Source organism: Hydra vulgaris, chromosome 11 (assembly GCF_038396675.1).
Source record: "Hydra vulgaris chromosome 11, alternate assembly HydraT2T_AEP".
Taxonomy (NCBI): domain Eukaryota; kingdom Metazoa; phylum Cnidaria; class Hydrozoa; order Anthoathecata; family Hydridae; genus Hydra; species Hydra vulgaris.
The window spans coordinates 40,389,422-40,417,088 of NC_088930.1; the positions used below are offsets into that span (position 1 = coordinate 40,389,422).

The 27,667-nt window shown below is 27.6% G+C and overlaps 1 protein-coding gene across 1 annotated transcript; it reads left to right on the plus strand.

Moving 5' to 3' along the window:
• The first annotated feature begins 13,222 nt into the window (after nt 1–13,222).
• LOC100202667 (synaptotagmin-1) lies at nt 13,223–21,851 on the plus strand. The gene is made up of 3 exons (XM_065811072.1): nt 13,223–13,463; nt 13,596–13,817; nt 21,029–21,851. The coding sequence occupies exons 1-3, from the start codon at nt 13,250–13,252 to the stop codon at nt 21,787–21,789; spliced, it is 1,197 nt and encodes a 398-aa protein (XP_065667144.1). The 5' UTR covers nt 13,223–13,249; the 3' UTR covers nt 21,790–21,851.
• Nucleotides 21,852–27,667: the final 5,816 nt, after the last annotated feature.

Below are 27,667 nucleotides of genomic sequence, written 5' to 3' on the forward strand. Positions count from 1 at the left end.
GTCGGAGACTTAAATATGGACTGTTTTCCCTATAATGACGACCATATAATTAAAAACTTTTATGATGCAATTTTTAAAACAGGGTCAGTTACTTTAATAAATCGACCCACTAGAGTAACAATAAACACAGCAACTCTTATAGATAATATTATAACTACTGATATTTTCAATAATAATATACAAATAGGTATCATAAAAACTGATATATCAGATCATTTTCCTATATTCCTGAAACTTAATAAAAAAAAACCAGAAAGAAACATTAATACCAAAAAAGTAAGAAAACGCATTTATAATGAGACTAATATTAAAGTATTTAAAGACCAACTATCATTACTGCATTGGAAAAACATAAATTTTTATGATAACGCAAATAATATTTATGAAACTTTTTTCAAAACCTTTTTTTCTGTTTATGAATTTCCCAATAGTAGAAAAAACAATAACAACTAAGAATATCAATGCACCCTGGATTACTAAAGGTTTTAAAAAATCATCCAGAATAAAACAAAAGTTTTAATTAATTTATATATAGTTTTTGTTTTATTCTGGATGATTTTTTGAAAAACAAAAATCATCCAGATGATCTAGATGATGCAGATCATCCAGAATTTATATTATAAATTTTTTAAAAACAAAAACAGCTTTAAGCGAAAAAATTTATAAAAGCTACAAAAACCTATTGGAAAAAATTCGCAAATACCTGAAGAAAAATTATTACTCCAAATTATTCAATACATATAAAAACGACACAAAGCGCACGTGGAAAGTAAGGAAAGAAATTATTGGCAAAAAAAAAAATCATGCTCTGGTTTCCTACCACAAATGGTTAGAGTCGATAACAAAAGTTGATATGAACCAAAAACTGAAGCTCAAGAGTTTAACAAGTATTTCACTCATATAGGATTAACACTGTCTGAAAAAATCCCTAAGACCAAGTCTTTGTTTACTGATTGTCTAGAACCCCTGGATAATTGCATTTGTTCAGATGAGTTATCTTCCAAATTAATGTTTGATGAGTTTGAAAGAGCCTTCAAATCTGTTAAAAAAATTAAAGCAATTGGAGCAGATCAAATTAATGGAAACGTGGTTATAGATTACTTTGAACAATTTAAAGTTGTTTTTTTTTTAATCTTTAGGGCTTCTATCCATCAAGGAGTATTCCCAAAACAATTAAAAATTGCAAAAATTATTCCTTTTTTTTAAAGAATAAACAAATATTTTCATGATAATAATCTACTTTACATCAATCAGTTTGGTTTCAAGAAAGATAACTTAACTAAACATGCAATTATCCAATTTGTACGTGAAATCTCAAAATCATGCAAAAATCACAATATACACTAGGAATTTTTATTTAATTATCAAAAGCTTTACGGTCGATCACCATATTTTGATTTATAAACTCAAATACATAGTATTATAGATCAAAATCTATCTTAGAAAAATCACTACATAAGTATCTGATGTGATTTTTCCAAGATAGATTTTTATTTATAATAATACCTAAAAAGTTTGTAGACATTCTTTACTCTTTTTATTTGAATATTATTAATATAAAGTAGAGGAGTATCATTTGGGAGTAAACGTTTTTTAAATGCTTGATAGAAGAGTTTGTTTTTTTTTTGTTTTTTTTAGCTGCCTCAAGAAGTCCTAATAGTCTTGTCACAGAGCACCGCGGAAGTGCATTTAACAGGGAAGTTTACGCCTCCTTCCTTACCGTGACGCGAAAATTTGTCCAGAGCTCGTTTTGAACCTGGATCTCCTGGTTATAAAGCAAGCGCTCTAACCACTGCGCCACGGCCCCATTTAAGTCCTTTTAGTCTTTCATTATTGAGCAATAGTTTGTTTGATTTGAACCAATTAGAGATTTTTGTTAGCTCAATATTCATATCATTAAAAAAAAATTGATATTATTACAAGATAAGAAAAGGATAGTATCATCAGCAAACATAACTGTTGTTAATTTTGAGGCATTATAGAGATCATTTATATAAATTAAGAATAATAGGGGTCCTAGTATAGATCCTTGTAGAACTCCACAAATTATATTTAGAAAGTAAGGTAAAGAAGATCCTTCGAGGTGGACATATTGTTCGCAATTTTTTTGGTAACTTTCAAGTAATATTAAAGCTTTTCCAGTAATACCTTAATATTCAAGTTTTGTAAAAAGTTTCATGGTCAATTGTGTCGAATGCCATAGATAATTTTATAATAACGCCTAAAGTAAATTCTGATTTTTCGAATGATTCAGTTTTGCTTCGAGTGAGATGAATTATTGCATATTCCGTAGAGTTGTTTCTCTTGAAGCCGTATTGGTTCATGTAAAGTATATTACTAACAGTCAGATGATTGTACATTTAGTTAAGCAAAATTTGCTCTAAAATTTTTGAAAAAACAGAGAGGACAGATATTGAACGATAATTACTGACATTTGATGGTTCACCACCTTTAAATACTGGTGTAATCTTGCCAATTTTTAATTGGTCTGGAACAATTCCTTGAATAATTGAACCTTTAAAAACTTTAAAAGAATATGCTTTATATCTTCGTATGTATCTTTAACTATGTTGCAATTCATATCATAAATATATATATTATATATTTGGAATATTTTTAGCTAAATTTGGTCCAACAGATACAAAAAAACTTATTTAGCTTGTTTGCTATTTGTTTAATTTCATGTAAAAATACGCTATCTATTTTTATAGTGTTAGGTATAGAGCACGTTTTTAAATTGTTTTTACGAGTAAGTTGAATTATTATTTGCCGCGTACGCTTTGAACTATATATATGCTTCGCTAGTAAATCGCAGTATTATGTATTTTTTGCTTTTTTTTTTTGGCTTTCACACAGTTTAGTGTAAATTTTATAAATTAATTTATTTTCAGGTGTAAGCTTTTTAAAGAATTTTATATATATAGTTTTTGCTTTTTTCTTAGGAATTTCTTAAGATCTGTATTGACCCAAGGTGACTTTAAACTTATATCGGTTTATATAAATTGACGTTTTGGAAAATTTACTTCGTATATTTCATAAAAGGTTTGAAAGAATCATACATATATATTAAGTCATACATTATATTTGCTTCAAATGAACTGTTTATATACTTTCAATTTATTAGAGAGAGCTGATCCTTAAATGATGCTAAATTTTTATTATTGTAAGCTTGTAAAAGACATTTTTTCTAAAAAAAAGTATTTTTTTCTTAATGTTAACGGAGAAAAAAATAGGAAAATGATCCGAAACGTCATTTTTATTTGTACCTATTTTAAGAGATTCAATAAAAATATCGGTTGTTATTATGTTGTTAATTAAGGTAGCTGAGGTTGAGGCTACTCTTATTGGTGTGTTAATAAGTGGTACAGCTCCACTCCGGAATAAATCATTTTAAAACTTTTTAATGTTGCTATTTACGTAGTATTCATAACAATTTAAGGTAATGTCATCATTACCTAAAATTATTTTATTTTAAACTTGTTTTTAAAAAATCATTTTGCAAATATGTATTAAAGCTTTCAAAATGGCCAGATGGTTGCCAATAGCAGCAGCTTAAAAGTATATTTTTATTGCTATTCGTTAAATGTTCAATTGTTAAAATCTATTCATCATCAGTCATCAGAAATACTCATCTAAGACCTGATCTCAAGTTTTCCTTTAACAAACACCACCGCCTTGTTTATTTTCACTTTTCGCGCTAGTGGGATCATATTAAAACCTGGAAGATGGAGATTAAAATTAGATTTTGCGTCACACCATGATTCAGTTCGCACATTATACTAAAAGTATTTAAAGTTTCGTTTATTACATTACACAAATTTTTGTTTTAGACTCCTTATATTAAAATGAACAGCATTTTTATGATTTTTTGTTTTTAAGGTAACAAAATCTTTAAAAATATGTAATGACGGATTGATTTTACATTGAAACATAATACATAATTCTTTAAATACATTTTCTTCATAAATATTAAGTAGTGTAGAGCGGGGCATGTTAGTGGGACAGTTATGCCTGAGATATAAGGCTTCAGGCATAGCGGGACAGTTATGCCTGAAGCCTTATATCTCAGCTAAAAATTATCTTATTTTTAAAAAAATTTTATGCAGTTTAAGCTGTGAAAAAAAGGATCTTAGAATTCGAAAAGCTGCTGATGCATATAACATATTTAAATTTGCTCCACATGGACATATCATGATAATAAGCCAGTTCATCAAAAATGTTACCAAATAGTTTCAGGATATTTTTTGTTTGATTTATGTGATCCATAATATTTTTTGTTTTTAATTTTTAATTTAATTTTTAATTTTAAATTTAGTAGTAGTTACCAATTTAATAATATACACTAGTTTTACCCTACTTAATTTTTAGAATAGTATCCAAAGTTTGTTTATTTAAGAGTATTTTAAAATAAAACGCAAAAAGTTTTTTTTTATTTTAGTTGTTATTTCTTTTTTTGTGGTGTATGGGTGTATAAGTATTTAGTTTGTATGGGTATGTTACTTTTTTGAAATTTTACTGCCTCAACGCGTTTAAATGATAAAATGCCTTCATTTTTTATTACTTTTAAAGCTTTAAAATTCACGAATAACTGCTACTTTTTAACAGTTCCGCTTTGCCCCACCCACTAGCAAAGTGTAAAAACTTTGCCAATCTAGATTTTCTTTACTTTGGTTGCCATAGCCTATTTTAGAATTTTTTTTGTTTTATTTTTCCGTTTTTTTAAATCAATGAATATTAGGAAACTTATATAAAAGAGTGTTAGCTATGATTAGTTTATCCGCAACTAGCATTTGTTTCTTATGTGTCCCTGTATGCCCCGCTCTAACCTACTTTAATATCTTTAAATAAAAAATTTGAATGTGAAAGCCGATTTTCACGATGATAAAGAGTACGCAATTTACTTTTGTTTGTACTTTCCCAAGTAATATTTGCATAGTTAATATAACTTTGTATAAATGAGTAATAGAGTTGGACTAAAATGCTTTTGTTCAAATAATTTTTGATCAATCAATCAAATAATTTTTTTCAAATAATCTTGACTTATATAGGACTCCTATATTTTTTAGAGACTTTAATGCATATGTAATCAATTTTCGGTTTCCGTGTAATATTCTCATCAAGATAAATACCAAGAAAACTAGTAAAAGTTTCCTTTTTTATTTCAAATTCATTAATAAGAATATTTGGCATGATTGTTGGTAGAAAAACGTTTTTTAAATATAGGGTGAAATAGAATGTATTATGTTTTATCAAAGTTTAAGGTCAATTTGTTACATTTAAACCACTCAAATATGCATATAAGTTCGTTATTCATATCAGAAAGCAGTTCATCAATATTACTGACTTATAAGAATCTTGGTTCTTAAAAAAATTTGAAATTGGTTCCAATTTCAGTAAAAAATTAGTTAAATATGTTTGCAATTTTGCTTCGTTCACATATATTTACATTTTCAAATTTTATAGTTTGTGATAATGAAAACACTATTCGCCGGCGCTTAGCAAGAAGCAGAGTAGTTAACAGGGCCAAAAGAAGCAAGGCCAAACCAAGGCCAACACCACTTGTTACAAGGCCAAGGACAAGGCCAAGGACAAGAGTTTTAAGTCAAATGCCAGGAATAAGAGTTTTAATGCCAAGAACTATGCAAATATTTTCAAGACCGAAGACTTAAACTTTGGCCTTAGGTTAAGGCCAATTATTAACAAAACTGCAGGTAACTGCAGGTGCTGTGACAATAAAACCACATGTTGTAAAAATAAACCATGGTTATGTGCAGAACTCAACGAAGTCAATAAGAAAATATACTTGTAGATATAAATGAAAGCCTAAAGGAAAAGTACATAAAAATAAAGAATTAACTATAAACATTAAACTATAACTACATAGCCGAAAAGTCTTTATCACATTTAAGAAACATCAAAGTTTCATCTTTTTAAATAATTCGTTCTTATTTTTAAAACATGATTTTTTCTATATTTGCAAAACGCATTATTTTTTTATTGGTAAAAGGCTTTTGAATCTAAGGTGTAACACTATCTTTAGTAGATGTCAAAGTGGTTTCTGGTGTTGTTCTCGTGACCGTACTATCAAATTAAACTATTGTTTATTGGTTCACAAATAGATTTTATAAATAAAATTACTTAAAAAAAACTAATAAATATACATTACTAAGAACTTTTTTAAACAGATTCAGGTAAGTTATATAAAAACAGTAAAAATAAATTAAAAAAAAAACTTGGTAATATATTATAATTTAAATATAATAAAAACTATTTTATTTAAAAAAACCCATTAAAACTGTTTTTAATTTTAAGAAAAAATCGTGTTTTTAAATCTTATTTTAAATTTTGAAATGTTTTAACATAAAAAACGTTCAGATAAATAATGTGTCCTAATAAATAGATTTAATAAATTCTCATTGACCTATCATGTCATTGATGATGGCAACATAAACTGTAACATAAAACGCAAAATTAAGTTCTAAAGCTTTCAAGTAAACAAAAATAACTCTTGTAAACAAAATCAACTGTAAGAAAATTTTTAAAACTCAAACACGAAAGAAAGTTCTGAGTTCTTTAAGAAAAGGTGGAAGGCCAAGGCCAAAACAATCAAGGCCAAAATTTTCAAGGCCAAGGCCAGCAGTTTCAAGGCCAAAGAAAAGGCCAAAGACTCATAATTCTGGCCAGAAGTAATGAAAATATACAAATACAAGATGAATATGTTAAGCGTGTCGAAGAACATACCCTAAATGGTCGTTATAAAGTTTGTTTGAATAAAACTAATTTTATTCTTTGAAATGTAAATATGTTTCGTGGCGTGACGACTCTCGGCGGCAATATATATATATATATATATATATATATATATATATATATATATATATATATATATATATATATATATATATATATATATATATATGTATAAATTGCCGCCGAGAGCTGTCACGCCGCCTGGAACCCTCATTGGCGCCCTCATTTATCAAAATTTCCTTATATTATAGATGAAGGACCTTTTTTTATTATTATTATTACTATTATTATTATTATTATTATTATCATTTTAAGTACCTTCATTTTATTTGGAGCCCCTTAGACATTGTATATATATACAAATATTTATACAATGTCTAACACTGTATATATATATATATATTTACAGTGCCCCTCTCGCTGGCACTGTATATATATGTATATACATATATTACAAATAAAATTACATATTTTTTATAACTATAAGTTTCATGCTAAATTCAATCATCAAATATTATTTTTTTTAAATATTCCCTGATGGTTGTCTTTAGCATAAAACTTATAATATATTAAGCATGAAAATTATAGTTGTAAAAAATATGTTGGTTTACTTCTTAAAAAATATAAATACAGCTCTGTTTTAACTTAATTTATTTTAAGATAAAACAGAAACTTTATATAAAATATCTTAAAACAAAAGCATCTGCAAATGAGAGAATATTTAAAGAATACAAATACCTATTTGAGTTTGTAAAAACTTGAAAAAAAATTACTACTCAAGACTCATAGATAAGTTTAAAAATAACTCAAACGGATTTGGAAAATAACCAATGAAATTATTGGCACACAAAAAAATGCTCAGGTTCCCTCTCCCAAACGATTATAGTTGATTACAAACATATATGCAGGTCAAGAGCTTAATGAATTTAATGAATTCTTTGTTGACATCGGTCACAAACTAACAAACAAAATTCCCTATACAAATGCTACATTTAGAGAAATTTAGTACCGGGAATAATTACATTGGTTCCAACGAATTATTTTCTGCTTTTCAAAATCTTTTCAAGAGTTTTAAAAAGCTTTCAAATCTCTGGAAAAAAAAAATCATCTGGAGCAGATAACATAAACAATAATATAATCATAAAATGTTTTGAATATTTAAAAGATATTCTTTTTAAAGTTTATGGAGCATCTATCCACTCGAGAGTTTTTCATGAACAACTAAAAATTGCTGAAGTTACCCCAATTTTATTAGAAGATGACCAAACAAATATCAGTAAAAATCGCCTTATCTCTGCCTTCTCGACATTTTAAAAAATACTAGAACGAATAATATACAATTGGTTATACAACTGTCTTCATTCTTATAATTTTTTGTACAACAATTCGTCTTTAAAAGAAATAATTCCACAGAACATGCAGTTATCCAATTTGTATGTGAAATCTCTAATTCTTTTGAAAAGTCTAATATAAATTATGCGTTTCATCGAACTTTCGAAAGCATTCAATACTGTCGATCATGAAATTTTACTTTCATAAACTTTTCACAAACTAAAATATTATAAAGTAAATTGCAAAGTTATAAAATGGTTCAAAAGTTATCTATCTAACCGTAAACAACTCGTTTTCAGCAATAATGGCTGTCCAAATAAGTTTCTAAATATTTTATAAGGCGTTACACAAGGCTCCAATTTGGGACCACTATTGCTCTTGATTTATATAAACGACCTAAATAAAGCTCCGAATTTAATGAGTATCATGACATTCGCAATGTCATGACATGATGTAATAAAGTTCTTCAGTGTTTTTCTAGATGAAAACATCACATGGAAAACACATATTGACTATGTTGGTACAAAAATTTCTAAAAATATTTTTTATATTTTTATAAATTTAGTTTATAAATTTTATATAAAACCAAAACACATTTATGTAAAAAAAGTCAAACTCAACTTTATAACTCATTAATCCATAGTTATTTAAAATATGCTTATGTTGCATGGGGAAGCACTGAAGAAAAGTTGAAATGTCTTTATCGCCGTCAGAAACATCTGATCCGTTTAATAAATTTGGCGGATCAATACATTCATTTCAAATCGTTTTTTATTGAAATGAAGTTCTCAATATTTATGAGCTTAATGTTTTTAATTTTTTATGCTTTATGTAGATGTGGAAAAATGACATCTTTACCCATTTTCAAAGATCTCTTTTATTTAAATCCAAAAAATAAATATACGCTTAGAAATAATAATTTTATATATGAACCCTTTTGTCGAACCAAGTTTAATCAGTTTTGTATTACATATCATGCCCTATTTTAGGAATAAAATTGTTTTATCCAATATCGATTTGCCTTTTACTTTTTCCATTTTCAATTATAAACTGAAAAATTTAATTATGATGACGTATCAGATTTTTTTTAATTCTAATTTTGTATTTTCGTTAGAACTTTTATTATTAATTACGTTTTATTTTGGTTATTATGTTTTGCTGTCGTTTATATACACACGCTTGTAAAAGGTTCTGATAAGATTAGTACGATCTTCTTTAAGAAACCTCGTTTGTGTTTGTGAAAGTAATTTATTTACTATGAAAATAAATGTAAACTAAAAAAAAAAATAATAATTTACATATGTAATAATTAATATATATATAATATAATTAATATATATATATACATATATATATATATATATATATATATATATATATATATATATATATATATATATATATATATATATATATATATATATATATATATATATATATATATATATATATATATATATATATATATATATATATACGCAAACAGGTACACCAGTGCCAAACCTCTACTAAGAGAATTTGGAGTGCTCAATGTCTTCGAAGTATGTATTCTTAAAATAGTACTTTTTATGTTTAAGAATCTGTTACCAAACACTTTCCAATATCAATCTATTGCAATAAACCACAAATACCAAAATAAGTACTCAATTAACAACTTTGTTATACCAAAAACTTTATTCAAACAAGCTGACTTTTCAACACCTTGCCGAGGGCCACGGTTGTGAAGCTCGATTCTAACAAGTAATATAAAGCTATAACTTCTAATCTACATTTTAAATGTGCAACAAAACAATGCATATTCAATTTTGATAATAAACAATTACTAACTTACTTTTAAAGCCTTTATTTAAACTTATTTATTTAATATCTTATATATTGATGCAATACGTTTTTATTTTGTTTTTTCAATATGTATTTTTTTCAATATGTATAAATTTCAAAGTTAAGTTATTATATTGTCGTAAAAAAATTTAAAAAAATTTAAAAATTTAATTTATACATGTGTATTATATAGGGGAGAGTTGCCTAAGTTGGAACACTTTAGGAATAAATATTTATTAACCGAAGATGGCTTAACTATGAAAACATTTATGATTTGATTAATACAAACAGACAACCCTACTATACTTTTAATCATAATTTGACTTAATTGATTGCACTGTTATTGGAAATAAATTTGTTTTTGCAAAACTACCATTTTGTTCCAATCAAGGCAACTGGTTTCCTAAATTGGAACACTTTGATTCCTTAATCAGAATAGGTAAAAAACAAACAGTAAAATCAACAAAAATTGATTTAAAATGATTTTTATCTTTACAGTGACAATTTAAACAGTTCATTCAAAATTTATAATAGGATTAATATTATTCTGACAAACTGAAAACCTTCAAACAAAAATTTGTATTAAAGTTTCAACTGTCATGACATTCTCTTAATTTAATGATTAAAAATCACTAAATAAAGTATTACTATTAAGGTATTTATATATATATATATATATATATATATATATATATATATATATATATATATATATATATATATATATATATATATATATATATATATATATATATATATATATATATATATATATATATATATATAAATGTATATATAATTATATCTGTTAAACAAATGATTATTCTTGCCAACTGTATATACTGAGGGTCTTTGTTTTTATTTTTTTTAAAAGTTAAAAAATAAAAACCTTTTTTTTACAAATTGCTAAAGTTTTGAAATCAGTGAAAAAACTGGAAAGGATTGTTTAAAAATGTTTGTCCCTAAGGACCTAGTGGTTAAAGATTTTTTATATTTATTTTTGGCGTACAAAAGTGTAGTATATACAAAAGTTTAATTGTTTGTTGCTAATTATAGTTGCTCTAACGATGTAAACGATGTTAACAATGGTAGAATTAGTTATTTATAGGTTTTTCTAACGATGTGGCGGAAGTAAACAGCATCTTAATGACAATCTCTTGCAGTTTTTTTAAAAATCTCTGTCGAGACCTTTTTGTTGATAATAAAGCATACAAAATACTTTTTAATAAACGAGCGTTTTCTTCTTCAAAACTGCAATCCAGAATCTCAAAAACTTTTTCGAGTAATATGTTGTCATTTGATTCTAAATTAATTTCACTCTCTTGTATGACACCTTCTATAAAACCTAAGAAGTCTATGACACTACTTGCAACAACGTGACTGTTTTCTAGGCACTCCATTGCGTATTTCAAAGAGCTTTCTTGAATGTGATTTAAAAACGGTTTTGTAACAATTTCTAAATCATCGAGTATAAGCTGGGGATCAATAATAATAGTATTTTTGAGTATTGTTGACTGATACAGATTGTTTGAAGAAACTTCATTTGTGTTGTTGGTTTTATCAACTTGGCAACCGTTTGCAATGTTTTGCTTAAAAACTTTGTAAAAATCTGTACGCGTCACCAGAACCTTTCCTATTTCTAGTATTCGTTTCAGGTCGTTGTTATCATCAAATTGTAGCAATTTTTTTTTTAATAGTTGGTATATTTTATTTCTATCCAGTTCAGAACAAAAATTTTCATTTTCTAACTGTTTACTACTGACAGTTATTGTTACCAAGTTGTCTGACAACTTTGCTCCTTCTACTTCGATAGAATTGACATCGGAACTATTACTTTGAGATAACTTGACATAACTTTTTAAAGACATTAGTGGTTCTATTTGGGAACTTCTTGATTTTAAAGAAATAGTTTGTTCCTCATTTTTCGTTTTAAAGGATTTGTTTAGTTGATCTTTTGTTCTCACACAAGTAAAGTCTTCTGCAAATATGATATTTTTTATTAAATTACTTATGTTAATAACTCTCTCTTGTTCTAAAAACTCTGCAAACCTTTCCTTTGGTATCTGCTGCAAAACTGACGTCATTTTGGTGCAATAGTTATTAACAAAACATTGAACTTCGTTTACTTTATGTTCCGCTTTCTTTAAGTCGATATCAATATGAAGTGAGATTTCTTCTTTATACATTTTTCCTACATTTTTAACTTTGATTTTATCCGACAGATATTTTTTTAACTTTCTTATTTTTGTTTCTCTGGCGCGAAATTTCAGCTCTTGAAAATCTTTAAAGCTTGGGTACGGTTGGTTTTTTGTGTTTGATAAATGAGATTTGATTGCTTCCTCGAATTCTGAAATAATATTTTGTTGGTCGCAAAACAGTTTAATATTCTCGGAATTGTTGCTTTTGTCAGATTTTAGCGCGTCGTTGCGCTTGTACATATTATAACTGTCGTTAAAGTAAAGTTCTAAGTTTGTTAGCATTTTTATTTTTAAGCAATCTTCCTGAGAGATTTCAGCTTGAAGCAAAGTTATTAGTTTTATCAAGCTGTTAATAATTGTTAAGATAGCTACTCGAGCGTTTAATGACGTATATTTCTCAATCAACTCGCATATATCGCGTTCAAACTTTGATTTTATAAAGTTTAAAAATTCTTGATGACATAGCTCCTCTTGACCGGCGTCCGACATTGCTGTATATAGTTGTGTGCGCAAAATAGCCTTCGATTCTTCTGCGTAAAATTCGACAACTTTTTTGATTTCCCCCGTAACATTTTCAAAACTTTGTGTAATCTTTGATGTACTATTCACTATACCTTTAATGTCGCTTAAGTTAGATTTGACTTCAGAAATTGTTCGATGAAAATCTCGCACTGCTTTAAACATCTGTCGAAATGGGCAGCACATTTTATTTTGCAAAATATGTTTCAAAAACAAACAGTTTAACAAGTACAAGTCATTAGAATTCAAATCATAGATCTAACTTTTTTTTATTTTTATTAACATGAATAAATTTATTATAAAATGAAACAAAAAAAATATTTTTCAAGAATTTTCATATAACAGTTGCAATTATTTGCAGCATGTGAGACCTTTCGTGTGTAGTGAACAAAGGAACACCCCAATGAACAAGAAGTTTTTGCGCCAATTTTTGACCTTTGGAGAATTTTAATACAATTAAAAATAATTTTTTTTATCTTGAATTACTTTTTACTTAATATCTTCATCTTATTTTACTTAACCAAGTTGGCTGAAGATATTTGTTGTTGCGTACATTGCAAGAATTGTACTAAAGTGAGTAAATAGTTTGCGCATTTTATACCGAGTTTGATTCTAGTTTTATTTGCAGCATGGTCGTTCATAAAACTTTGAAACTTATTATATGGGAGCATTTAGAAAAATTACCATGGTCTCCGTGGATTACTATTTTCACAGTACTTGGTTTAGTTTTAGGAGGCATTTTGATTCCTTTATTAATTAAGAAATTTTGTTTTGAATCTTATCAACATTTGATTAAAGAGATAAGCGATTGTTTAATAAAAACATTTAAGCGTCCTGAACCTGGTTAATTATCAATTTTAGCTTTTGTTCTTACATAATATTTTTAACTAACTTTGCCTAAAAGTAAAAGTAAACCAAAAATATATTTTGTTATAACGAAGCAAAATTTTTACAATCCACTTTTTTTCTTTTAAGCTGATGCTGTGGACCTTGCTAAACTTCAATTAGTTAATAAAACATTTTACGAAAAAGTACAACCGTCAACAGTAGAACTACAGTACAGTGGTTTTATTGAGAATGAACCAAAATTCTCCATTGTTCCCGGAAAGGTTAGATTTAGTTTAGAGTATGATGAAGAGGCGGAAGTTCTAAAAGTTACAATAATTGAAGCACAAAATTTGCCGGCTGCAGATGAAGGTATGATCATAAAAGTTTATTTTGCGTTAGTATGTTTGCAATTGTATTGCATACACACACATGCACACGTACACACACACATATATATATATATATATATATATATATATATATATATATATATATATATATATATATATAATATATATATATATATATATATATATATATATATATATATATACATATGTATATATATATACATATATATATACATATATATATATGCATATATATACATATATATACATATATATATATTAATATATATGCATATATATATATATATATATATATATATATATATATATATATATATAAATATATATATATATAAATATATATATATATATTTATATATATATACTTATATATACATATATATATATATATATACAGTATTGGACAAAACATTTGCAACCAACATCGAACAATGCTAAAAAGTGTTCCTAATTTTACATGTTTTAAAAACAAAACAAACTATACTACCACAGCAAACAGTTCAGGAATCTGGAGTCATAGCATGCCATGACATGAGCAATCAGCTGACAGGTGACAGTACACAGGCAGAATTTTGTTGACAAGTGCCATTTTGCAGCGGACAAAACAAGTGCAACTTTTTTGGTTTGTTTCATTTTCTTAAGTCTGGTCTGTGTCAACGTCACGGAAGTTTTTTAATAATTAAAGGAAGCATCCAGAAGTTTCCAGAAGCATGCAGAAGCTTCCAGAAGTTTCCAGAAGAAGCATCTGGAAGCATCCAGTAGCATCCAGAAACATTCAGAAGCATCCAGACGCATCCAGAAGCTTTCAGAAGCATCGAAAAGAAGCATCTAGAATCTTCCAGAACAGGTTCACACAGGTTCATTTTACTATATGAGAGACATGTAAATCGACATGTAATTCAGTCAGTATATGGAAGTCAATCAGTCAGTATTATCAAGACAGTTTATCGAAGTGAGTTTTATCAAAGTGTTTTATTGAAGAACATCAATACAAGAAGTGAAATACAACAAGTGTTTCATTACATCAATACAGTCCACATCCAACCAAGACGTTGTGTTCCACAGAGCATTATTCTATCATTAAAAAAAGTATTTGTGATAAATATCGCGTGAAAAAATGGACCGTATCAAGACTATGTTCCAAATATCGTTCTAAGGGAAGTTGGCAGCAGATAACAAAGGTGGAAGACCGCGTTCCACCACTTCTAGAGAGGATTCTATGATCGTCAGATCCGTCAAGAAGGATCCCTGGATATCATCAGTCGAGATACAGAAGCAATTATTAGAGCTGCCTGTATCGGACCGAACAATCAGACGTCGTGGTGTTGAAGCCGGATTGTTTTCTCGACGCCCTGCAAAGAAACCGCTGATTTCACTAAAAAAACAGAAGAAAAGACTCCTGTTTGCTACATCTCATATTAACTGGAATGTGCAGAAATGGCGAAATGCAGAAATTGCAAACTGTCCTGTTCAGTGATGAATCGAAGTTCAACATCATTGGGAGCAATGGCATTTGCCGTGAACGTCGACCGGCCGGAAAACGCCTCAATTTACGTTACTCCCATTAGACTGTGAAGCATGGTGGAGGCAATGTAATGGTCTGACGGTGTTTTTCTGCTAACGGTCTAGGTCCAATACATCGAAACGATGGACTAATGGACCGTTTCATGTATAAAAATACCCTGAAAGCTGTTATGTTACCTCATGCTGAATGGAATATACCAATAAAATGGGTTTTTCAGCAAGAAAACGATCCAAAACACACTGCAAAAGTAGTCAAGCAGTGGTTTCAAGACAACCACCTATCGGTGATGGATTGGCCGCCTCAATCTTCGGATCTCAACCCTATCGAGAACCTGTGGGAGATCGTCAACCGCAGAATTAATCGTGAAGGTGTTCGTAATAAGGATCAACTATTTGAACAAATCCAAAAGGCCTAGGCAGCGATTCCACAAAGTTTCATTGATCACCTGATCGAATCTATGCCTCGAAGATGCAAGGCTGTGATCGACAAAAAAGGATTCGCCACGAAATATTGATAGCGAAATACAGCTTGGTCAACATTTTGTCGAGTTGCACTTGTTTTGTCCAGAAGGAAATCAACTTTTTTTAATACTTTTTATTAATTTATTAATTTTCGTGTACAAATAATGAACTTTGTGATGAATAAAACTTGAAGAACTTTGTCTCTAAACAGTTACATAGTTTTATATATATATATATATATATATATATATATATATATATATATATATATATATATATATATATATATATATATATATATATATATATATATATATATATATATATATATATATATGCCGGTTTTTGCATTTAATCTGGTGGTTTTTTGCACGAATCTGGTGGTTTTTTTCATTTAATCTGGCAGTTTTTTGCATTTAATGTGGTGGTTTTTTACATTTAATGTGGCGGTTTTTTGCATTAAATCTGACAATATTTTGCATTCAATTTGGCGGTTTTTCTTTATTATTATAAATAGTTTTGCTTTTTTTGCTTCACTTAGTTTAACTTCCTAATAAACAATTTGACCCCGTTTTCTTTTTAATTCTTTAAAGCTCTAAAATGAATAATGCATAAAGACAATGCTCAGAAATTAATGTTGAAGTAAGAAATTTGATCATTAATCTTGTAGTTAACGAAGGGAAAAGTGTAAAAGAAGTATCGGAACTCCTGCATAGAATTGAGACTTTAATATGACGCCTGATCTATCGATAAATATCAACAGGTAATATCAATCCCGGTATTAGTGGCGGTTTTCGACTGTCAGGTTGTATTAAGGAAACAAGAAATAAGCTATTTAAGTTAATTGGAGATAATAGAAACTTTAATCTACAAGAGATAAAGGAAGAATTGGGAATTAATGACAATGTCTCTACATTATGACAATGATTAAAAAAATTAAATTATACATATAAAACTTTAAGACTCTTTAGTGTAAGAAGCAATACGCCAGAGGTAAAAGAAGTAAGAAAAACATGTTTCATGCTATTTAAACTTGACATTGCAAGAACGTTACAGAAATATCATTTATATTGAAGAAAGTACGTTCAATCTTAATATGGTAAGAAACCACGAATACAGTCTCCGAGGAACGACCAAATTAACGTGTATTGTCATCAAGAGGCCATAACATAATCACGATATTAGCATTAAATTGTTTAAACATAGTCCAAATTGAAGCAATAGTTGGTGTAGGGGTGACAGGAGAGATCTTTAAAGGATTCTTAAATACACTTAAAAAGTATTTTTGGGGAGGAAGAAGTGTTTACCTTCATGACGGACAACGTTAACTTTCATTATTCTTTATCAGATTTTTATGATAGTTATCCTTATGATATTCGTTTTTTACCCTGATACTAACCTTTTCTAAATCCTAGTTAAGAGACATTCTTGAAAATTTGGAATACTACAAGAGGACAAATAGCTCCAATCGAGCGAATGATTATTGTTAGTATTATTATTACTTTATGCTATTGGATTATACTATTTAATACACATCTAAATTTATTATAACTGGAATGTGTAGAATATTTTTTATTACTAATTATTTAAGCAATTCAAATCATGCATTTTAAAATTGATATAAATTTTTAAACCGCCAGATTGAATGCAAAAAACCGCCAGATTAAATGACAAAAATCACCAGATTCGTGCAAAAAACTACCAGATTAAATACAAAAACCGGTATGCAACGCCGATCCGTGGCATTTGGGGGACACAGTGCAACCAAAGATTGAGGCCCTGTACAAATATGTAACCTGCACAGACCAATTTTCTATTCCATATTCTTTAATCCCTAATAAGTTTTGTAATTTTAATGACCAGTAATTAATAAGTATAACTCACATAAATAAAAAATTTCCTTAAAAAATCCAAAATTGTGAAACATTATGTATATACATACATACATACATACATACATACATACATACATACATACATACATACATACATACATACATACATACATACATACATACATACATACATACATACATACATACATACATACATACATACATACATACATACATACATACATACATACATACATACATACATACATACATACATACATACATACATACATACATACATACATACATACATACATACATACATACATACATACATACATACATACATACATACATACATACATACATACATACATACATACAAACATATATACATACATACTTACATTCATACATTGATAAGGTTTTAATCAGCTTAAGTTTAGAAAAACTTCGCTCTCCTGAGGCTATAGTAATTGGAATAGTTTCTATAATTCGTGGAGCCACAAATAGGTTTGGAAATACATCCAATAGCCAGTTACTTTTCAAATATTTTTATGGTGACACATTTAATGGAAGTACAGTCAAAGTTATTTGTAGTTCAGAAAATAATTCTTTTCCGTCAATGTCAGAATATCTCTCAAAAGTTTATTTTGTAAATCAAGATTACCTTTTTTTAAAGTTCTGTAGAATTAACGTTTTGAAAAAAATGTACATTAAATAAAAAAAATGAAACACCGATATATAATCATTTATTTGATTAAACCTTTTCCTCAATGACACAATTACATTATTAATACAAAAAAAATAGTTCTATTCGATAACGTTCTTAAGGATCTTGGATAGGGTTATCATTACTTTTTTAAAAAAACTTTCAGACAACAGTTTTTCATCTGCATCTTTATGTTCTACATCAGTAATAGTAAGTTACGTGAAAGCATTTCCTTTATTAATAACAACCTGAATCAAAAATATGCTATGCTCACTTTTTAGAGATTGATTGATAACTTCGCTTGACATAAGGATCCGTATAGAACTTCTCCATCAGTAGAACTATTACAAGAATTTTTAAAATACTTGTTTAGAGCACCTGTCTGTTTACTAAGGAATACCGCTTGTTTCAATATTTTTTTCTTTTCAAAGCACCACCCAGTGGGCACAGTACGTTTTTAAAACGTTCTTTGAACGTTTTTATTAGTTTTAAACTTTATAAAAACGTCTAAAAAACGTTTTAAAAACGTACCGTGCCCACTGGGCAGATTCATACAATCGAATCCCTTTATTCCACCCTCTATTCGAATTTTCTCTCATGAGTTTAGTTAAACTTATTTACAATTTAATTTAATTATATCAAATTAATCCCGTATTTTTTTATTACACCGCAAAACTCCAACTCCAAAACTCCAACAAACCGCCATTATTATGAATCCGGCGCACAGTGACTCAAATCAACATAAAAATGGCAATAAATCCCTCATAACTTTTTTATAAATTAAGTGCCCTTTTTTAAATAATATTAAATTACAATGATTTTTTTTTTTTTTTTTTCAAAAGTAAAAATAATGTTTTCATAAAACTTTTATTTTGTATTTTTTAGCTAAAAGTAGTGAAAAAATTTGATATTATTTTCAAAATCGCACATTTTTTTAGAAATCTAAAAAAATGTGCGATTTTTATTTAACTAAATTAGAGAATTTGAAATTTAAATAAAAGTATTTATTTTTAAAGTATTTATTTTTATGATTCAAATATACTAAAAAGAAAAAAAATCTGATTTTTTTGTTTAAATCTAAAGATTTCTCTAAAAAAAAGTAACAAACAATTGTATTTTTTTGGTTTATAATCAGCTAAAAAATGTTCCATGTATATTTTTTTTCCAGTTAATTAACATTTCTACTTTTAGAATATATAGGGATTACTGCGGTCTCCTGCGCTATTAGAAGTTATTTAAGAAATACAAATAATAATGAATTTATGAAAACCTTATTTTCCGCCATTTTTTAAAGTACTTTATTATATCAAAACAAATGAAGGTGGCGGAAAACTTAAGTTTGAGTTTTTTGCTTGTAGAACTTGTTCTAACATAGTTTTTAAATCATAAATGTTAAATATAGTCTTAAAAACGTGCTTTGTCATTATATACTATTTAGAAGTTTGTTAAAACATTTATTGTCAATTTTGAAAAATGATTTAATATTTGATTAGTACAACATGTTTGAAAAAGCTTAACAACTTTAGTATTTCCTATAATATAACAGTAACTTAGTAATATAATGTTATTCCAGGAAATCTAATTCGATAATTGTTAAAGCAATGATAACATAAAATTTTAGACAGTTTAAAGTGTAGAAATGTATACTATTTATATATATATATATATATATATATATATATATATATATATATATATATATATATATAAATTAGTAAAATAAATTAGTAAAAAACACTTATCTAATTTTTTCTTCTACTTGAAATTTCACCATTGCTGATAGAGTATATAATATATATATATTCAGGAAGAGTATATAATATATATATATATATATATATATATATATATATATATATATATATATATATATATATATATATATATATATATATATATATTATATACTATATATTTATACTTTATACTATAAAGTAGTTTAAAATGTTTCTGATATGTTAAAGGTTTTATTAAACTGATGGGTCTTAAAAACAATAACAATGAAAAGATTAGATCTTATCCCAAATATACGTGAAGTAGGACTTAAACAAAAGTTGCTTTAGTTATATTTATTTCTAAAACTTAAAAAAGAATTATTTTGCATGCGTATAGCAACTTTAACACGCGCATAAACGCGTAAGCGCGCATTGTACGCGTTGAAGCTGCGCGTAAAAAATATTTTATTAACAAATTAGAAATCTTTGACCCAAAAATTATTATTTTAACATATAACATGTTTTTTTATGAATTATAGTAAATTTGATTTAATTTGTGTATCTTTTTTGATCGACCTTAGTCACTGTGCGGCGTGGGTTATATAACTTTGAAATGTGTGAACACGCTTTACGCCACACAAATTCCACTAAATTTTAGTTTATGCTTGGAAACCATAGGGAAACCATGTATATATATATATATATATATATTTATATATATATATATATATATATATATATATATATATATATATATATATATATATATATATATATATATATGTATATATATATATATATATATATATATATATATATATATATATATATATATATATATATATATATATATATATATGTATATATATATATATATATATATATATATATATATATACGTATATATATATATACATATAAACGCATCTAAGCTAAATTTAGCCATATTTATTTCACTTAGGAGGTGCTTCGGATCCGTACATTCGGGTAATGTTGAAACCAGATACCAGAAGAAGATATGAAACTATTGTTCTAGACAAAACGTTAAATCCAAAGTACGATCAAACGTTTGAGTTTAAAAAACTTCCAATATCTGAACTTTTGAACAGGACTTTAAGTATATTAGCCATTGATTTTGATCAATTACCTGAGCACGATATATTAGGAATGGCAGAAATTCCTATGATTGATTTCGATTTATCGAGTCCTGTCGAGGTGTGGAGGACATTGATTCCAGGATATGATTTAAATAACCCAGGTGAATTTATAAAAGCAGAATCTGATTACGGAGATATTTGCATTGGGTTAATGTTTATGCCAGCTACAGAAAAGCTGCACGTATACATTATTGAATGTAAAGATTTAAAAAGTGTTGATGATAACGGAAAGTCAGATCCTTTTGTAAAAATAACAATGTTTCAAAAAAAGAAAAAAATTAAAACATTTAAAACTAGACATATTAAGGAAACACTGACACCCTATTTTAACGAAGATTTTGTATTTAACTTGAGTCCGGCACTGACGCCGGTCACAGACTTACAGTTTATTGTATTAGATTATGAATTATTTGGAACACCAAATACCATTGGTCAAGTTACAATAGGAGCTTCTTCATACGGCCCACAAATGAGACATTGGAGAGATGTTCTTCTTGCTCCAAAAAAATCGATAGCTTGTTGGCATATGTTAAGAGCTAAAAGCAAACCAGGAGAAGATGATTAGAAGAAAATGACCAGAAAAAGATTATTAACCATGTATTTGTATTTTGCGAAAAGAAAAAAAAATTAAAACATTTTTCATTTTTCAATCAGGTCAAAGTTTTTTTTTATCTATGGAGTCAATAAAACTTTCTTGATTATATATATATATATATATATATATATATATATATATATATATATATATATATATATATATATATATATATATATATATATATATATATATATATATATATATATATATATATATATATATATATATATATATATATTTACACGCACACAATAAATGCGGAATATTACAAAAATAATATTCCGCATTTTTGCCAAAAAAATAGAAGGCCATCAAATAAAACTGCCACTCTATAAAGAGCAAAGAAAATAAACAAAGATAAAATGATAACAAAGATAAAGAAAACAAAAGATTTGTTAATAAAAATATTGACTTTGTTTAAGTTTCTTTCAAGTCAAAGAAAAATAAGAATAAATTAATTTATTAAAGACATCTTGTGTTAGTTTCAAGTTTATGTTGAACCTGGCTTTTTGAGTTGTCTTTCTTTGAAACTAGCTACATTATCCATATAACTTTCATCAGTAATTATCTTTCGTTTATTAATGAAGATTATATTTCTTGTACTTTTGTTTGTGATATTTATCGCAAGTTTTAAATGATCAGAACAAAAATGGTTTTTATCGAACAAAAATTTTTTCAAAATTAATACTTAGGTTTTGAAAATATCAATATTTATTATAATAATAAGAAATAATTTTCAGAAATATCAATGCCTTTTTTTAACTAAACATTGAATTTTTAAAATTCGTTCTGAGCACAAAACATCCCGAAAACTAACTTATAACCTGCCAATGTTTATCTGTTGGTACAGTCCAAACCTCTCTATTGGACCACTTTGAAATCTAGAAGTCATAACAATTCATAGCCATCATTTAAAAGATCTTTAATCAAAAAGGCATGATATTTAAGTGTTTGTTAAAATACTGAACTTATTTAAGCAGACTTTTTGTTATGGGAAAAACATTAAAGTCTCTCACAGTTCACAACTTTTTATTTTTTCCAAACATCCATCCATAATACCGTTAATTGTAAGAACTCAATTTTTTTATCATTAAAAGTGGAAGCATTTCCTAAATAGTTATTTAAACAAAGTTGTATTTTTTTATTAAGTATAACCTACCATTTATTAAACAAGCCTAAAGAGCTAACAGCATCCTCACATTAGGAAAAGTATAATTTCAAACAAGTTATTTTACTTTCGTCAAACAAGATCAACCTGAACATTTTGTTTAAATTTTTATGGGAGTAGCACTTTATTTGTAAGTTTTGGAGCTTTATGTACATCTGCATCTAAAGTCAGATCTTTTTCATCGACATTATGAAATAGTTTCCAGGATACTTCTTCACTTTAACTACAATCTCATTAAATTCAATCAACTAAATTAAATTCAATGAACTAAAATAGCTGAAATAAACTCAAACATCTCTGTTGCTTTTAGAATAAATACTAAAAACTTCAGTATCCATTGCAACTGCAGAACGCAGCTTCTCAAAATCGAAGCTAATTAAAATATATTTGCGTTCAACCATGAGTCGAAAACGTTTATTCGATTTGGGATTGCTGGCATTGAACATTAAGTCTGCGAGCAATTGAACGTTACTTCTTTGATAAATAAGTTTGGTTTAAAAAAAAGTTTGAAAAGTACCCGTAAAATATAGGTCTTCACCAAACTGACTATTTCTATACTTATCTATTCCTCACCGATCATTTCTATACTTATCTATTCCTCACCAATCATCTCTATACTTATCTATTCCTCACCGATCATTTCTATACTCATCTGTTCCTAACCGATCATTTCTATACTTATACCTTTATTACTTCAACATTTTTTAGTCAACGGTAGAAGTGCAATTCTTTAAAAAATTACTTTAGGAACAAAAAAAAAAAATTAACATACGCATCTTTTCTACATGCATAGAGCTTATAAGAGATTTATAAAATGGTTTACATGTATAAATTTGATAGCTCAGTTATTAATTTATCGGTGTCGTTTTGCAAGGATTTAAATCCATTCCTTAACTTAATACATTTTTGTTAAAATTGTTAAAATAAAGTTTAAAGTTTTTGCTAGCAACGTGCTGCTTTTTTTTTTTGCCTCTACAGCACCTTTAGGAGTAGCAGGATGGTCTTTTTAGTTTTTTCTTTATTAAGTTTCAGACCATGATTTCAAAAAAAATTCTTTATCATGACATTTGTGCCACAAATTTCTACCAGTGTTTTGATGTTTTTAGAAATTTTAATTTTTTAAACCTCTCCCTTTCGTTTTTTTTTTAGAACAAACGAAATCAAGATACTCTATAACGAATTCCGGAAACGGATATTCTATAGAATATCTTTTTATATGTTATGAATATAATATCTATAAAACTTCAAAAGTGTTTTATTTTTTATTTTAAAAAACTAAAAAAGATTTGAGAAAAAAAAAGAAAAAAAAAGGTGCCAGTGGTAGGGTTTGAACCTCGGCGATGAACGACTCGAGCTAAACTTCAGCCATATAGGCAATATATCTGACAAATATTTTATAAGCAGAGTAACTGGGGGTAAGAGTAAATGAAAAAAAAAGTGAAGGGTTTAGCAAATTTTTTTTTGCATTAAGATGAGCGCGGCTAAACTAATTAATAGTTACTAATTATTTAAAACGTAAATAAATATAGCAGCCTTTGCTACCAATTTAAAAATTTTTATAACAAAATGACTCTAATTAAGATGACTAACAAAAATAAAATGACTCTAAAATTGAAAGAAATTGAAAAATCTAAAACATAATGATTCTATACAAAATGACTCTAAAATTGTACCATGAGAGATTAATTATTACGGTGTACCATGAGAGATTAAACATTACGGTGTACCATGAGAGATTAAATATTACGGTGTACCATGAGAGATTAAATATTACGGTGTACCATGAGAGATTAAATATTACGGTGTACCATGAGAGATTAAATATTACGGTGTACCATGAGAGATTAAATATTACGGTTTTTGTAAACTAAGTACTCTTTTCTTTTTAATTTTAGGTTCTTTATTTAAATATTACTTTATTAAAAATTGTTATATATTTTATTTTTATATTTTTCAATACATACTTTGTATAATATACGTATATAGTATGGCTCTTGTCAATACATTCTCTTTAATTTATTACGTTCTCTTTAATAATTCTCTTTAATTTTTTGTCTTTCTTTTTTTCTTTTTTTTCGATTTTTCTTATTTACTTGATTATTACTCTTAACATGAATATTGTTCTTGAAGTATTTCTTAAACTAATTGTTAATTATTTTTACATTTATGATTTTCAATAAATAATTTGTAAAGTATAAATATATTATACGGTTATTGTAAATGCTTATGATTGGGGCTCGGTGATAAGACATAATAACGTCTTCTACTTGCCTAGCCAATGTTTTTATTTATAAACTTTTAAATTGTAAAAGTTGTTAAATAGCGAATTAAACAGACAAACAATAAACAAACAAAAAAAATCGTACTTACATTCGTAAAACGCAAACAACTTACAGTGAAGTGAAAAGCAATTGCAACTTGCAGTAGAACAAATCAAAAGAAGAGAAATATCACTCAGTAAAGCTTCAGAGGCATACAACATACCAAAAATTCACATGCATGTGCACAACAAAGTCCAATCACATGGTAGAGGTACAACTACCGTGCTAAGTACAGCATTTGATTGAATTGATAATGTGCTAAGTACAGCATTTGTTGTTGTTTCAGTACTTATCAGTTAAGTCGATTGGGGTTTCGGGAAAACATTCAACGAAGATGTCATCGCAATAGTGAGGGATATTTATTACCTACAAATCAAAGCCATATGTTTCCTTCATGGTTTACCAGGACGAGAATGGTATCAAGATTTCACAAAACGATGGAGTCATAAATTAGGGGTCAGAGTAGCAGACAATATTTCGTCTCTCAGAGCTTCCTCTCGTACCGAAAACAAAATAACAAGTTATTTCAATACACTTCAAAAACAATTTCTTGAAGCAAATATTTAACAATAACACTGCGTGCAACTTGTAGAATTTTGACGAAATTGGATTTTCAGGCAATCAAGGTAAATAGCATATAATTTGCAAATTCGGTGCTAAACGCCCTTTAAAATTGGTTGGTAACAACGAAAAAATTAATTAAGCAGTCGGTATTTGTGTCAATGCTACTGGTACCATTCTGTCACCATTCGTAGTTTACAAATCAATAACACGTCTTTAAAAAAGCTGGTTTGGAGAAGGACCACCAAACACCGTATTTATAACATCCAAGTCGGGCTGGATGGAAGAGAAACAATTTATTCAATGTCTCACTAACGTATTCATACCGGCAATCAAATTAATTCCAGGTAATTAGTTTGGTCTACTTAAATAGAGTAGTTAAATCAATAAATCAACTAATCAGATATTTTTTAATTACAGGTATTAACATTTTAGTCTTCGACAGACACGTCACACGTTTTACTTACAATTTTGCACGTATTTGTATTGACAATAACATCAGGCTGATATGTTTACTAGCTCATTCGTCCCACATACTTCAACCGTTAGACGTAGGTATGTATTTTCACGTTAAATGAGTTCGGCACAAATTACTTACAGAACTTTATGTAGCTAAAAATTTCAACAACTTAACAAAAGAAAATTTCATTCAATAGCAAGCAAAACTTTTTAGCTCCGGTGACACAATTACACGAACACAAATAATCGCTAGATTTCAAAACACTGGTTTGTTCCCACTTGATATTCGCAAAATTGATCAATCAAAATTACAAATTGCTAAAACATTTCAAGTACCATCTCAGCCTGCTTCATTATCTTTATCCGAGCCTGCTTTATCATCCTCATCCGAGCCTGTTTCATCATCCTCATCCCAGCCTATATCTTCATCTAGTGTCAGTCAGCATCAAACTTTAACGATTCGCCAACTTCAAAATTTAACAACAACACCAGTGAATCCTGCTCAAACTAATCAAATGTTGCAACACTTTACAGAAAGACTCGAAGGCAAATTAAAAAATGATTTACAGCCCCACCATATTGATACACAAAAAAAACCTAAAAGAGTCAACATTCCGAGAGTTGAAGGCCAGTGTCTAAGTAAATCTGAGGTGCTCGGGAAACTAAAGCAAGACGATGAGGCTAAAAAGTCAAAACAATTAAAGAAACGCAAGATTCTCTTAAGTAAAGGATCAGATGAAACTCAGCAAGTGCAACATTAAAAAAAACCGAGACAAGACAAAGACACCAAGAGGTGCAAAAAGTGTTGCAGAGTTTGGGAAGAAGCATTGCCACCTCAAAACAAAACGTGGTATCAATGTGAAACTTTTAGTTGCAAGTCTTAGGTTTGTCGATCGTGTTTACCCAAAAAATATAAAATTGGTGAAGAGTTTTTTGCATGAAAAAATGCCGCGAACCTGCTTCTTCCAATAAAACAACTCAAATTTATTTAATAAATAGTTTTTTTCGTATATTTGAATTTTTTTGCAAATTTAACTTCAAATAGGATTAGTTTTCATTTTACTTTTAATTAATTTTGCTTGATTTTCTTAATATCTTAATTTAGTTTTACTTAATGCTTTATTTTTAGTTTTACTTAATACTTTAGTTTTACTTAATTTAAATTTACTTTGCTTGATTTTCTTAATATCTTAATTTACTTTTCCCAAATTATAAAGGGAAAAGTTAATGTTTTTTCTTCATAAAAATCGGCTTTTAAAAATTTTCAAAATATTTTTCTCAATTTTTATATATTTATAAAATGTAAAAAATTCTCTATTGTAAAACAAAGAAAAAA